The sequence below is a fragment of the Pieris brassicae genome, chromosome 6 (assembly GCF_905147105.1).
Source record: "Pieris brassicae chromosome 6, ilPieBrab1.1, whole genome shotgun sequence".
Taxonomy (NCBI): Eukaryota; Metazoa; Arthropoda; class Insecta; order Lepidoptera; family Pieridae; genus Pieris; species Pieris brassicae.
The window spans coordinates 5313533-5329286 of NC_059670.1; the positions used below are offsets into that span (position 1 = coordinate 5313533).

The 15754-nt window shown below is 32.9% G+C and overlaps 2 protein-coding genes across 2 annotated transcripts; both read right to left on the bottom strand.

Annotated features, from left to right (window-relative positions):
- Positions 1-202: 202 nt before the first annotated feature.
- Positions 203-2219, bottom strand: LOC123711028 (TNF receptor-associated factor family protein DDB_G0272098-like). Its single transcript, XM_045663419.1, has 4 exons — positions 2174-2219; positions 1435-1581; positions 1148-1320; positions 203-1042 (listed from the first exon to the last, which is right to left on the bottom strand). Exons 1-4 carry the CDS (start codon positions 2183-2185, stop codon positions 268-270), a joined length of 1107 nt encoding a protein of 368 aa, XP_045519375.1. The 5' UTR covers positions 2186-2219; the 3' UTR covers positions 203-267.
- A 1530-nt stretch (positions 2220-3749) lies between these two features.
- Positions 3750-15438, bottom strand: LOC123711027 (WD repeat-containing protein 37). The gene is made up of 9 exons (XM_045663418.1): positions 15041-15438; positions 14670-14786; positions 14020-14211; positions 13492-13664; positions 12760-12988; positions 12359-12497; positions 11447-11516; positions 10068-10244; positions 3750-9089 (listed from the first exon to the last, which is right to left on the bottom strand). The coding sequence occupies exons 1-9, from the start codon at positions 15216-15218 to the stop codon at positions 8964-8966; spliced, it is 1401 nt and encodes a 466-aa protein (XP_045519374.1). The 5' UTR covers positions 15219-15438; the 3' UTR covers positions 3750-8963.
- Positions 15439-15754: the final 316 nt, after the last annotated feature.

Here is a 15754-nt window from a genome sequence, read left to right on the forward strand (position 1 = left end):
TTCATCGTCTATATGGCGTTCCACTGTACAAGCCCATTGAGTCTTGAGCTCCCAATGTCAATATGGAAAATTATGGCTATAAGGCGGAATATTTTTTTATTTAAGAAAATAAATAATTCATTTTTCATATTGTAATTACAGCTAAGGTAAATAAATTAAACAACATTTTATAAATAATATATGTATTCGGTTGGAAGTTTTCATTAACGGCGTTGTACTCGCTTTTCTTTTATGAGAAAATTTAGAATGTATTTTGGTCCCTATAATTTAGTGGCGAATGTGGTATACGTATGATTTATATCCATACACCTTTTCTTTACTTTCATTCTCACTTGACTCTCGTCGAGCGCTGTTTTGCTCTCCACTCGCTTCATTTTTTTCTTCATTGGACTTATTGCCTCCTTCAGCTGACTGCTCATTTGCTGTCTCCGTACTTCTACCTCCAACTCCTTCATTTGATTCCTTGCTTTCATCTCTCTCCTCTTCTTTATTTTCTTCAATAACTTCATAACCTTTTCTTAAATATTTATGGGGTATACGATACCAATATATTTTTTCACCGCTCTTTTCACTTTTAGAGTTTTCTTTGCTACTTACAGACTGACCTGAATTTTGTTGTTCATTAGAGTTTCCACGACTAGACTCTTGGCGGTTTTGACTCTCATTTTTCTCCTTGGAACCTCCACCTTCTTTACGTCTTTGATTGAGATTTCTCTCAGTGCTTTCTTTACTTTTTTCTCTCCTGCCTTCCTGGCTATTTCTTGATCTGTCAGCTTCTTGGACTTCATTTTGTCGTGAATTTTGTTGATCCTGGCCTTCAGTTTGGCCAGATTCTGTTTTTTCTTCCGACTGGCCGGTGCTAGCATTGCTTTCTTGTTGAGAGCCCCCTTCCCTTGATGATTTTTTCATTTTATAATCGTGAATGACATGCCAAGTTCTTTTTTCATTTTCGTTTTTAGCATTAGATTCACCATTTTCTTTATTTTCAGCTCCTTCACCTTTCTCGTTATGTTTTTGTGAATAATCTATAAGGACATTGAATCTGTAAAGAGATAATTTAAAAATGTAATTGTTCAAATATTTGTATTTAACGGCGTAAGTCGTGTTTTACATTTAAAATAAACAATATTACTTTTAACAAACTTACCCGATGTGATCATTGGCATGGTATTTGACCAGGCGCTTGCGTCCGTCGGGTTGTATAAGCCAGTAGTTCCCATTGACTTTGTCACCATGCCGCTTTTCCTGTTGTCCTTTAAAGTCATGAGTATGAGGATCCGAAACTTTATACGAGAACTCATAAGAGGGATATGATTCCACCTATAAAAAAATAGTAAGTCAATAAAGTAGCGAAATTTTTAATAATATTTTTCACAAATTAGAAAAAAAATTAATCCTTAAAATTATTTCTTAAGATATTTTAACGTAACTTACATATTCCTCTTGACGTTCAGACTTGTCATTTTCTGCATTAATCTTTTCTTCTTTGCCAAAATATTTGATAAATGTCTGTTCGGATTTTGCAGCACGCGGTGGATGTGCTGTTGTTACACATATCACAATATTTAGAACTGCAATTAACTGAAAAAAACGTTCATACTTTTAGAAATCTATGAGTATTCATATTTTTCTTAATTTTCTATTGGTAATTTATAATTACATAGTTTTATTTCATATGGTATTTCGGCGCAAACAGACTGGTCAGATAATTCTTGAGACTTTTATGATGTTGACATGGATCGTGCATTGTTTTAATTTGTATATAATTACTATTAGCAAGTGTTCAGCACTATCCTAACAAAATCGAATTTTATTTATGTTTCCTCTTTAAGGCCCAATTAAGGCTAAAAAGAAAAACTCACGTACTACAAATCAACCTGATAGTTATATTCGGAAATAACAATTTAATAAAGATTTTATCTTTGCATTCCAAAATTTATCTGTCTAAGCACGAGATTCCGAAACTTGCCAACTATGACTCCTGTACGTCAAAAATGCATTTCATTTTGACATAGGGAGTCAGCTTAGAACTAAATCCCGTTTCTGAATCTTACTTGAAATTGAGATGTTGTCTCATTTTTTTTGATATACCTAGACTACTTTAGATTCTTGATTGTCGCATCTTCTCCTAATGTTATGCTATATATTACTATTTAACATGCTTAATATTTACCTTCCAATCCATTGTGTTAAGTCTGCAAATTTAATACAACTCAATCGATACACGTACGTAATGTGTATTTATACAATGTCTATTCGAAAATATAAATATTCTCGTTATGTTATCAATTACGTAGTTTCACGTTCAATTATTGGGCGTGGTTGATTTATATAATTGATATCGAGAAAAAAACTACACCTCATAATTGCATCTGTTACGTTAGGCTCAATTTTGTTATCATGCACTAGTTGGGAATAAATAGTGTGCCGGTAATTGCTTGATTACTGAACCTTGGGAAACATTATAATTTTCATAGTGGTACTCTTTGTATAGTCAGATATGGCTCATTGGTTATGGATGTCTGGTTAGTCAATGGAAACAAGGTAATTGTGTTATTCTGTGCACTTTTTTCTAGATTAAGGCGCGTTTAATCGAAACTATGTATGTGGAATTTAAAAGTATAAGATAGACGTTTTGCTTTATATCAAGCAGGATCCCTGTGAAATTTAATATAACGTATATTTAATTACTTTCTTAGTAAACCATCTTTTTTTAATGTGATACCTTTGCCAATAAAATAACACCCTTTATTCATAAAAACTAAATCATTTCGAATTGCAAACGTTTTTCCCATCGACCGTTAGCTCGGGCAGTGTAGGAAGCATACATAAGCTGGCCTAGTAGACGAAGTTTCTCGTTACGGAGGCCAAAATATATTTTCGGTCGTGGAGCCAGCGGAGTGAGTCAGTGAGTGAGCTGTCAAACTGTGTGTTTGTATGTGCAATAAGACTGTTATATTTTATGTAACTGGTAAAGTATACACCAACATAAAACTAGTCTGGCCATAAATACTGTTACATAAAAACTTTTCTTTTTTTCAACTTTTTAATTATGTATTTTGAATTTGGAACACGTATATTATTTTAAAAAACTTCTTTCGATTTTGCGCGTTTTCACATATTTTTTCGCGCTCATTGTCAAATTACAATATGGAATGGCGTGTTAAAGAAAATAGGATTGCAATGATCGCCTTGCACAAAGTGGATATGGAGCCATCGGTCCTATTCCACTTCAAAAGTTTGCTATCAGCCGTATGTTCGTATCGATTACTACCAACAGATAAACACTTCGCCTGTCAAAGACCAGAAAAGCCTGAATTCGTAGAAAAGCAAAAAATCCTTAAGAAGCAAAAAATCTCATCGCGAGAAATAAAGATGACTCGCGTATTATAAAATAAGACCTCAAGCTCGATGTTAATCGTTGATACGCTTGAAATAGAAATTACCTACACGCTTTTTAAACGTAAGTCTTACATAGCTGTAATATCGCCAATACTAGTCCCACTGGTGAAAGAAGAATGTTGAATAGGAATGAATCTTCACTCTGGAACTTTTTAATTTACCCTCTAATGACGATGATACCTGCTGTGCAGGTCAAGGCCCAAGGGTTTGCAGATGATTTCTTGCAGTAGATGGAGAGGTTAACCAAAAGAGCTGATAGAATATTGGACATTGTGCATGCGTGGCCGAAAATTTACATATTAAAAACAAGTCTTAAAGTTAACTTTTTAATTAAAATACATTTTTAAATCATCGTTTTTATTTATACTATAACAGAAATAACATAATCGGATCAATGTTATATATATTTATACATAAATTGATTAAATATTTGACACACACGTTTAGAATGATAATTACCTACAAAATTAATGCAATACTATACAATTCAATTAAATAATGCTTTCGCTAAGCTTTTATAATATAGAGCAAAAATTTATGTAATTTTTCATTCAATAAATACTCGTTATACACGCGATATTTGTAATTATATCCGTTAGGACCATACCTCACCGAGTTGCCTTGGCGACGTTACCATGGTTACGTCGGGTGTTCCTGCGTCGCCAAAGCATTCAGTTTTGTTTCGACAGTCAGGAATGGATGACAAAATGACTGCACTGTTATTATATTATTACCAGCGTCGCAAAAAGATGAAACGAAAAAAGAAAAAAATATGGTTACACCCGTTTGTATCAAACCGAAGCCAAAGCGGTGTTTTTCTCAAACACTATGAAGATTTGAGTAAATACCCTGAAAAATGTTCAATTATCTGAGGATATCACTAACATTCGATGAATTATTGAGTTTATGTCGGTAACGCGGCAACTGGTTGGCGACTGAGTGAGTGACGGAGCATACAAACACGTGCAAACAACTGGCAACTTGGCCAGGTATCCAGCGTCACCAGTCGCCGTATGCAGAGCGATCGACTCTGCCTACGCTGGCTACTTGGTGACGTCACCAGTCGGTCGCCAAGTGAGTTATCCGGCATACATCTCAATACGAACTAGTTGGCGACGTCGCTGGCCATGTCGCCATGGCATCTCGGTGAGGTATGGCCCTTAAGGGCCAACAAGGAAGATAACCAGTTGTGCTATAGCCTTTTAGGTCTGGGCCTCTGTTTCGTGATTGTTTTTTCTAATAATCATGGTGATCTGCCTTCTGCATGCCGGTTTCCTTCACCGTCCGATCGAGTGTTAAATACGCACATAAAACTCAATTGGTACACAACACAGACCGTACCCATTTTTAACATTTTGAAATACCTAATTATTTAAAGTATTAAGACCATAATTACATTCCGTTGCTGATTCTTTTTCCGATTTAACGGCCATATGTCATAAACATGAATCTACTGCATGAGTTATGCATATGCATACGTTATCCTCATAAACAAAATCAAGTGATTTTATTTTTTGCATTAATTATATTCTGTTACATACATACAAAACAATGGGCCAGTTATTAAAATGACGCTTAACAAAAGAAAATAAGTACAAACTACTTTAACTAAGTACCACTTACAACAAATGCTAGGAAAATGAAGAATTTAAAGTCCACAACCATAACGCAAATTACATAAAATCATTAATCAATTGAACTGGTCAAATAAATTTGTAGGAACTTCCGGTACTTACGCAGCAACAGATTACAACCGTGGTCGCATACTGTACACCTCGTCAGTCAGGTTTAGTGAAGTGTGAAGTGTTTCAATGACTTGTCGAAAAAAATGACAAATCATAAAATATAACACTTCTAACCTTATCTGTAGCTGCGGTGGTGTTAACATAAGTACCTAAGTTTCCTAGCGGCAATTAATTCTTACGCCCTAAATAGTCACGATTACAAAAAACTTCAAGTTTATTTATATTAGAAAATTCTAATTGATATGTGAGACTTAGGTCAATTTGGAATAGATCCAAGTGCAACGTTCAACAGCGTACGCTAGAACCAGTGCGTGTTACTATGGTTACCATATATCGTAACCATAATAACCGAAGCCTTTAGTCCACATTTTGAAATAAGCCCGCCAAAGCTATAGATATTTTATATGCGATAATATTGATATGTAAAATCGATATATATGAATAAAGAAGTAAGAACTAGAACTGAGCCTTATCTTTGGTTAATTAAAATTTTCATGACTAGTAAATCAGATAAAGGTTTACGCACAAATTATACCTGGCCATCACGCAGCAACTGTGTTCTGTGTTTTTTTTTCAGTACAGAGTACAATAATGCATGTACGTATGCATGCGTAACCTTCATCTCTGTTAACCATCGCTTTTTATTATTAAACAGAGATATTTTTACATTTCCCCAAACGAGAAATCTTTTGTGCATATGCCTAGAAGAAATAAAGCACAAATAAACCTCCTAATTAAACACGTATTATGCTGTAATTATACATCATACCTACAACCAGGTTATATAACATCATATTAAACTCTATAGGCGTCAACATCTTAAAAGCTAAGTTGTGCTCAAAAAATATTGTAAACACAAATACAATTTTTTTATATACAAGCTCTGCAGATGAAATGTGAAATATCTTAAATTTTACAAATATGGGAGAGTTTCCTTGCCCCTGAATTATATCTTAAGATCATTAACCATTACCAGATCATATTTCCTAAGGCTTATACAATTAAAAGGGACGAAATCTATTATAACCTATCTATTATGACAATTTTATGGGCTTACCTGTCACATCTGCAGTAAAAGAGACCTGGCTTTTCATCGAAAAGTCATTTAAAAATAAGATACTTAAAAACAATTTAGAATGGATTTTACGACAGCATAAGAAATGAATGCACAAAACATTGTAGGTCTGCATAGTGTCAATTGTCATTTGTCAAATGTCAACCTCTGAAATAGCGCTTCGCCTGAATACGTATAATATATTGAACTGCGCTTTACGATGTAAAATATATTAGAAATTCCTAATATATTTGAATTAAACACGAAATATTTAACAATTTTGGTTTACTACTTGGCATAACCTTCATAAATATGAACGTCATTAACATTGATCATAAATGCTGAAGATATCAGTTTTCAGCACGAAACCATTAATTATCACAATGTTTCGACACATTGATATAAATACACCTTATTTTACATCCGTTGTTTATCACTTTTAATTACATCTTACAATTAATCTGATTACACCAGTAGTTAAATTAATTTTCACGCATGTCGATATTAAGACAGATTTACAGTTGATGTTAATTTTAGATTTGAAGAAAAATAAATACGTGTTTATAAATAATATTTTAAAAAGAAGAATATTCAGCAACCTTGTATAGAAAAAAATATTAAATGATTTGACGCTAAAATACGACTATGATTAAAATTCATAGACAAGTTAGATTATCTGCATTGATAACTTCTTTCCCAACTATAGAGGTTCGGAAACATTACAATATTATAGTATTATTTGTTGTAATACTTTTATTCTATATTTATTAAAAATATTTTTTCGATGAATACCTCAATAGGAACCGCCTGTGTACTGCCTGGGTTCTACATCAAAATACCACACGTAATGCCTACGAATTGTAAATATCTCAGTATTAAACAATGTCGGTTTTACCCCACGGGATTAATGCAATTTCATCGCTGTAATTATTATTTAAGGTTTTTACCGAGTACAATTAGAGCAGCCAGGAACATTTTTCGGAATCGATCTATATATATATATATATCTACAGTTGACTAAGACACTTTATGAACAAAAAGGAAAAACCAACGCGAGGGTGTAGAGGACGGTTCGAGTATTACGTAGGCAGATTTACTGCAATTTATTACTGCATTACTCGAAAATGCATTTCCGTTTTCAAGCATAGACAATATGTGACAAGCATAGATGATATGTGTGAAAAAGTAAATATTCACTGTTGACGTTATCACCGAATAAGAAAATAAAAGACAAATAGTGCTTACATAATACTTAAATGGCCCCTAAAGATTCAGAAATGACACTTAGCACGAACTATGACATGTCAAAATCTTATATAAGAGGGAAACAAACAGGCAGAAAGCTCACCTGATGTTAAGTGATACATGCCACTGACATTGCCATAAGGCTCGCAAGTGCGTTGCCGGCTATTTAGGAATTGGCAAATTGGCTTAATTTACCATGTGATGAATATCGACTTGAATAAACATCACATCATTCATAACACAGATATGAATGAATGATGTAATGTTGTGTTTAACGTTACATCAATTTGACAATTGACACAAATAAATAAGTTCCTACGTTAAATTAATACATATAGTTGTTTCCAGTCATACATTCAGAAGAAGTACTGTTAACGAGTTATTGAAATTATTTCCCTTTTCTACACTTCTAAAGCTAATAGCTTTCGGGTGAAGTTAAGATGTGAATTGGCAATAAACACATTATTTCTCATTTTTACAGTTCAATTAGAAGCATTTAATGTATATATTTTTTTACGTTCATAAGTGTATATTGTGTTACGTTGTATAAATGATTTTTGACTTTGAATTATAAAGCTTTTCTGCAATATTCAAAAACAATAGAAACTAGCCTTTTTTGACATGAACGATGTTTCTGAATGTGTTTATGTAAACTAAGCCGGGGCTGGGCGTAGCCAGGACCTTAACTCTCTTACAATATCGTGTCTAAATCTCAGCCTTAGACGTGAAATGGATTGATTCATAAGTTATTCGTTTTTTTATTTAATTTTGACATAATCTTATTAGGAGAGATATAAATTTGTCTTTGTGTAATGTAGTTTAGTCAACAATAATAATCCCATATTAGTATTTTTTTTAACATCTGTCAAACACGCTTTCCAATAATTTACGTTTCGTAGTGAACGACTGGTATTTTGGCTACAGAACCCGATGACTATATAAGCATTAAAGTTGCAGAGTCGAAGTTCCAAGTATGACTACAGTTTGTGTTAAACATACTGGATTTGACATACGGCCATATTTTAAAACGTGAAAAGTTAATCCCGTATTGTTACCGTGGCTACAAAGTTATCTTCACTCAACCGAATGGTAACCATGGCAACAAGCACGTGAACGTTTTAAAACAAGGCCGTTCATTATTTAAATGTCTAAGTAGAAAAATATTTTGTGTAATACGAAGAATATCTACAATTATGTGCTAAATTAAATTTAATATAAACAAAACCTCCACGTTAGTTATTTTACATAATCAAGGTTTATAAGAACAATAAATAACACGAATCACAGTAGGTACTGGACATGAAAAAAGTCATACATACATACATTTTTTTAACTGGAAAAAAAACTTATATTTATATTTAATAAATGTTAATAATTTGAGGCATCTAATAACCATGTGACATAAACATAATATAAACATGTCTTAGTTATTTTAAAATATACTTAATAATTTAATTATCATGTCTGTACGTACTCGATGTGGTTCCGAAGGTATACGGTGACTATTTAATGCTAAATTAATTTTCCTTAGACGGTTGTATGGACCAGCCGAGAATGCGCCTGTCGAAGCCACAACTGAAGAAATTGATGCCCGATGACATGTCTTCTGACCATGCGACTGACGTCACCATACGGCGATGACCCTGAGGGATAAACGACGTAAATTTAAGAAATAAATGTTATTTAATTCAATTAATTAAACCTATTTCTCAGAAGGCTATAAATATACAAAATAATCATTGAAACATAGACAGTCTGCCTTATGAAAAACTGTTTTCTTCAAAATCTTTAAGATGTCATTGTCATCTGTCAATGTGTGGAGTGCGTGCGATATTATGCGTGGTCTAGTAGTTACTGTTAAAATGCCAAAACTATTAAAGCACTAAGCTAAAACTTAACCTGTTATAATTTTATTTGAAGCCAGTTAAGTTTTTTTTAAATAATATAACGAAATATTTGTCGCAAAGTTTGAATGGACTTAATAATAACATCACGGGCCTTGTTGTCAATTTGCATGACTATAGTTAGTGTTGCTATAACCATACTTAATTAAGCACCACAGAGCAGTGTTTTTATTTGATTAGTCAGGCTTTTATATTATTATTTTGTTTCAATAACCGAATTACCTCACAATAATACATTCGATATTCAGCAGAATATTATGAAAGTAGCGTAAACTAAACAATCTTGGAACCTCATTGAACCATACGAATAATACGAGCCTTGTAATAATTTATATATTTTTTTTATAAAACGGGGGGTAAACGTGCCGGAGGCTCACCTGATGTTAAGTGATACCGCCAGAGGGCTCGCGAGTGCGTTGCCGGCCATTTAAAAATTTGTACGCTCTTTTCTTGCAGGGCCCTAAGTCGAATTGATTCGGAAATACTTCAGTTGGCAGCTGGTTCCACATACCGGTGGTGCGCGGCATAAATTGCCTTAAAAAACGCTCAGTCGTGGAACGTCGGACGTCGAGGTGATACGGGTGGAATTTTGTATTCTGCCTCGACGTCTGATGCTGAAACTCAGCTGCAGGTATTAATCCGAACAACTCCTCTGAACACTCTCCATGGTAAATGCGGTAGAAGACATCTCTATTATATTATGTTTAGTAAAATTACCTGTCGACTTGACCGCGGTAGTCTCGCTAGCCTTTGTCCCTGGAGATCGAACAGGCGAACCTGTCGGTTATCATGCGGTATGGCGATTAATCCACCACTGCTTACAGAGACCCGGTTAACGGATGAATCCGAGCGAATAGTCGCTAGAGCTGACCTCATGTTCCGGACATCCCAGACCTAAAATAGTTTTTTTTTATTATGGTAACACAAAATAGTTATTAGCCATAATAATAGTCTATATATTTTGCAAACTGTATAAAACTTAAAAAAGTGTTATGGAGTCAAATAACTTCAAATAAAGACATTGATTTTTAAACTCAAACTAGTCAAAAATGTCAAAAAAGAAATACATAATAAATGCTTCTAATTTTACATTTAGTGCCAGTTCTCAAAGCAAGGTTGTAAAACGGAAGAGAAGAACTGACAATAAATTCTCCGCTTTTTTTTAAATCGCCAAGTGTTTTACACAATGTTTGTAAGGAGCTGCAACCATTACACCATGTTCCACATGACTTCGTAATGAATAGTTAATTAATAATAATAAAATAAATTATAAACAAAGATTTGTCCTCTATCAGCAGGAGCATGAAATAGGAGCACGCACTTACATATTAACAACACGCAAGCCACGTGACTCAATACGGTCACAGATTAGTCGAATCGACAATGAAGTAGAATATTCATGAATTTCTTTTTCTATCAAATCCTACAACTATCCTGGAATTGTCTTTTGTTAAAATAGCTTTTACACATTAAGAAAAACACTTTTTGAACGGATTAAAGCTATGTATTATTATTAAAACTTATAGTTATTTACATTATAATACATTCTAAAATTAATTTTTTTTCGCCGTTTCGAGTACTTTTCAGTGTGCGGTCACGGTGACTGAAGACGAAAGGTGTTAAATATCAAAAGTATCACAGCTGCAGAGAAAGTTGTTTTATCTGTATTTATTGCGGAAAAAAATTAAAATTTAGAATTATGTAAATAACTATAAGTTTTAATAATAATACATAACTTTAATCCGTGCAAAAAGTGTTTTTCTTAACTATCCTGAAATTTAAATTAGTCGTAGACTGTTTCGATTGAAATAGAATATATGTGTATTTATATATATATATATTATGGATAATGGATGGATGGATAATGACGTTTATTTACAGGTATGGAACTTTGTTAGGACTGTCTGTGGAGCGCTTAGAAAAGCGTTTTGGAGAGTTCTTGAAAATTATAAATTTTGAAAAACTAAAATGCCAATTTGTATAGGTTCTATGATCACTAATAAATACACTGAACTGGTTTTTTAAATTTTGTCCAATAGGCAACTTTTTACCTCATTGTGATTAACCAGAATTGATTAGAATATTTAAAAACTTACCTTAACGGAACGGTCATCAGATCCAGAAACAACTTTGTCCTCTCGAGTAAAAACGGCTGATGTTACACTCCTGAAAATAGAATTAATATTTATTATATAAATTATAAGTTGGCAATCCTAGATTAAGTATAACATTTAGTTTAGTATTAATTAGTAAATAGTAACAGTGTTGTCGTAGTCAAATAAAAATTAATCGGAAAGTATGTGGCTGAGTGGAAAACTTGAAGATGGTTAGTGACCTTTTTTTGTTTATTCCTAAAACTCTCAGGAAGGTATTTATGGAGAGAAAAGTTGTTTATTTTATTTAGTACTTAGGTTTTTAATAAGGAAAAGCGAACAGTGTCTATGATAGCATATAAAAATGTTCCATATGTTGGTATGTAGCTTCTAAAATGGTGCGTTAAGTAATGTTAAACGAAGTTCACGGTGGCAGCTGGTAGAAGAACAAACGTTTAACCTCTAGCAATAGACAAAAAAAAAATGCACTTTTATTATTGGGAAAACATTAAGGTAAATAACGATAGAAATAATGAATTTTTACTCATAAAAAAACCGCCACCAATCTTGTTATTGGCTACATTTCTGTATGTTACATGATTTTTTTTTCTAATAGACAAGTAGGTCATCAGCCTTCTGTGACATGCACTCACAATTTTCCTTCATCGTACGAGTGTTCAATACGCACATAGAACTCCATTGGTGCACAGTCGTGATTAGAACGAACCTTTAGGAAGGAAGCGCACGGGCAAGCATTTATGCAGAAGACAGCATAGTACATAAGTGCGGACACAAGTCAAGCCCTCTGGCATTGAGAGTGTCCATGGGCGGCGGTATCACTTAACATCAGGTGAGCCTCCTGCCCGTTTGGCCCCTGTTCTATAAAAAAAAACTCTACAGATCAATGATACATACTCAGTATGACCCTGAAACACAGACACTGAATGTATGGGTTCTCTGAAGTCCCAAAGACGGAAAGTGGTATCTCGAGATGCCGTCACCACTAGCCGGGAACTGTGATGCGCAGACGCATGCGTCAACTCGTGATCGTGACCTGGTATTGAAATAAAATAAAATAATTAATAATTTATAAATGAAAAATACATTATATATAGATCACGTTTTATTATGACATATTACGTAATTTTGTTGTTATAGAATTCATTAATTTTTTTCTTAATTTGTAAGTAGTAGATGAACTGTGGTGAGGCTCAGGCACCAGGGCATGCCTTTAGACGTTTTTTGGTGGCTGTACCAAAAGCTTTTATATTTTAAAATATTTAAACTTTTCTAATAATAAATATATATTTTCTCACCTGTCAATATTTGTAAACAGTCCCCTGTCTCTACATCATATAGATTAGCGGTTCGATCCCAGGAAGCGGTTATCACATGTTCACCTCCAGTTAACCAATCTGCAGCTACCACCACGCCCTGGTGCCCCATGAGTTCGGAAAGTGGTGTTCGCAGTACTTCAGGTCTGTCAGTTTCTCCCATACTTTCTTCGCCACCACCTTCAAGTTCTTCTTCTGATGATTGGCCACGCTGTAATTTATTAAGTCTAATAAAATAGCCTTGCACTTCTAAATCTGTATCCTTTATAATTTTTAGTTTTGCATAAAAAACTAAACCCCCAAATAATAGACTACTTCATTAAGGCTTTATGTTTTTATATAAATAAAAAGTAATATATAAAGTATTATTAGAAAAACAACATGACACAGTATGTTACAAAAGTATTAGAGAAAAAAACCATCTTGAAAAATAGTGTTGCCAACTTAATTTATAATACAGTCTAAATATCCAACACCTTATTATATAAGATTTTTTGGGCTTGCTTACAGAGAACATTGGTTATGGTTTGAGTGTACAGAAAAGTATTAACCTAAATTATTAGTTGACGTTTCAAAATTCAAATAGGCCGGGCGCATTTGCGCCGCTGGAGTGCTGAGGGTTCAAAAAGTTTCTACTTTTAATTAATGTAACAAATGCTAGTTTGTCTTAAGCCCTTATATAATTTATAATATTATATATTGAAATATATTTACTGGTAGATCCCAATTAACAGCAGCCTGCCATACATGTGCTGTATTATCCCCACTACTGGTCAGAGCAATATCCCTGGTGGGGTGGAATTTTAATGAGTTTACTGAACCAGCATGTCCAGTGTACTGCAGTAAGCACTTCCCCCATTCCACACTCCATATACATGCTGTGTGATCTGAAATAAGATGTTACTGCTATGATTGCGGTCCAAAGTAAAAGGTGTGTGTTAGAAGGAAAAGCAGCTGCATTGGGGAATTGACAGGCTCAGTGGCTGCATCAGAGGCACCAAAGTTTGACAAAAATATTTATTTAATTCTTGCATCTAGCTTAGCAAACGAACATAACTATTTTTTTTAACTATTAGTGGTTGATAAATTCTTTAGGATAAAACTATTAAAATCAATATTTTTTCATTCCACTCCAATTCTTTACATATAACTTGTAAAAGCAATAAGCATAATTATTGTAAACTTGACATACAATGTAATAATTTCGAAACCTATAATAAATAATGTAAAAATTAAATTTACCTGCTGAGGCAGTACCAATAAGAGCCTGACCAGGTCTTGCCGAAGACACATCCCAAATACCATCTTTGTGTCCAGTAAACTCCCTTACAAGCTGGCAGTTGTATGTTGGTGCCTTAAAACTGGACACAATTTTACTTGTCTGTACTCTTAACTTATGACTTGTTTTCACCTTCTGAGAATTATTCTGTGATACTGAAAGTTCATAAGAACAATTATCCAACACTGGACAAGATTTAAAGGATTTCATCCTAATTTTTCACATATATTGTGATTTGTATGTCAGTGTATACTCTGAGACAGAAATCACAATGGTTATATTAATCTTATCTAAATGGTACATACTATCTTAAGATTATTGGTGTATTGCTTTCAAAAAATTGTTATCTTTAAATATTTATTTTTAGAAATATATTAATATAGAACATTTGTTTGCTGTTTGAAGTTATGAAAAAAATAATAAACTAAAAATGATCATTAAGATTTTTTTAAATGGTTTATATACATTTTAAATGTTAACACAATATGGGAGTACAACATATATGTTTATAATAATGGAAACAAATGGTGGTAGTGGTGAAGTGAATTTTTTTATAACTAACTTATGTAATTTTTAATTAAAAGAACAACAATGTTACAATATATTAACTTACTTTTTGCTTTTGATGATTTTCCTGTTGTCTCAAATTCAATATAATCAGCATTCTGTTTATCGCCAACACAACTTTCTCGTTCAAGTTTTTCACTTAGAATATCTATTTTTTCCTGCACTGTAATAATAAGACATACAAATATATAAAATAAAATTTAAATAAAACAGTTTTGTTTTTTTAAATTGTATTGTTACTACATAGTTTTCTGATAACTAGTGGATTGATTATTTAAAACACGTGAGGTGTAATATATGAAATTATAAATTTAAAATATTGTAATGGCAGGTTAAAAACATACATATTCGTTTATTATGTTAATATATTCAAATTATTATATATAAATTGCTAAAGCAATTTATTACGAGACTTACGATTTAAATTTTCTGAGTAGAGAAGGTCAAATTCTTTTTCAATCTGCGAAAACAGCTCGTGTAACCGTGATCTAAAAACTGGTGGAATTGATGTTTCCGAATCCTCCATCTTCAGATAATTTGAAAGACCTTCAGAACCCTCTGCAAGCGCCTGGAGTCTACGTTTACTGGATTTCATGTTTGGTAATAACTAGGTAACTCTTGCTTAACACAGGACGATTCAGTCAACGTTTACGTTACATTGCACACCTTTTAGACCGTCTGGGGCCTAACTATTCAAATAGGAAAATGAAAATGTGAAACCTACAACAGTAATAAAATAAAAATTTATAGTTGCTTTCGTTTTATATAAAGTTTTACTAATGTTTACCAAAAATCAAAATTGATATTTGATGATATAGAATACAGATATAGAGTTTTTTTCACCTATCTTTTTTTAAATTTTATGACCTGGTAACATTAATTTTCCATAACCATAGGCCTTGTTTTTTTTAATAGTCTGTACCAAATTATAACAAATATAATTATATAATTCAAAGTGGTTAAATTATAACAGGCTTGTCTTTTTTGTTCAAATAATTCAATGATGATTTTCTGTCCAAGTTTAAATGCTATCACATACAAAAGTTGCGCAGTGCGCTGAGCTTATATTTATTTTTGTAAAAAAAATGTTTTAATCTTTCTAATTTACAACATCGTGGTAACATTTTTTTT

What these genes read in the sequence shown, in the direction of transcription:
- LOC123711028 (XM_045663419.1), bottom strand. An exon ending in CTGAACGTCAAGAGGAATAT is followed by an intron (nt 1,321 to 1,434) that starts GTAAGTTACGTT and finishes ATTTTTTTATAG; the next exon opens with GTGGAATCATATCCCTCTTA. An exon ending in CATGCCAATGATCACATCGG is followed by an intron (nt 1,043 to 1,147) that starts GTAAGTTTGTTA and finishes ATCTCTTTACAG; the next exon opens with ATTCAATGTCCTTATAGATT.
- LOC123711027 (XM_045663418.1), bottom strand. Translation starts at nt 15,218, where the DNA reads ATGAAATCCAGTAAACGTAGACTCCAGGCGCTTGCAGAGGGTTCTGAA. An exon ending in AAAATCATCAAAAGCAAAAA is followed by an intron (nt 14,212 to 14,669) that starts GTAAGTTAATAT and finishes ATGAACTTTCAG; the next exon opens with TATCACAGAATAATTCTCAG. An exon ending in CTGTTAATTGGGATCTACCA is followed by an intron (nt 12,989 to 13,491) that starts GTAAATATATTT and finishes AATAAATTACAG; the next exon opens with CGTGGCCAATCATCAGAAGA.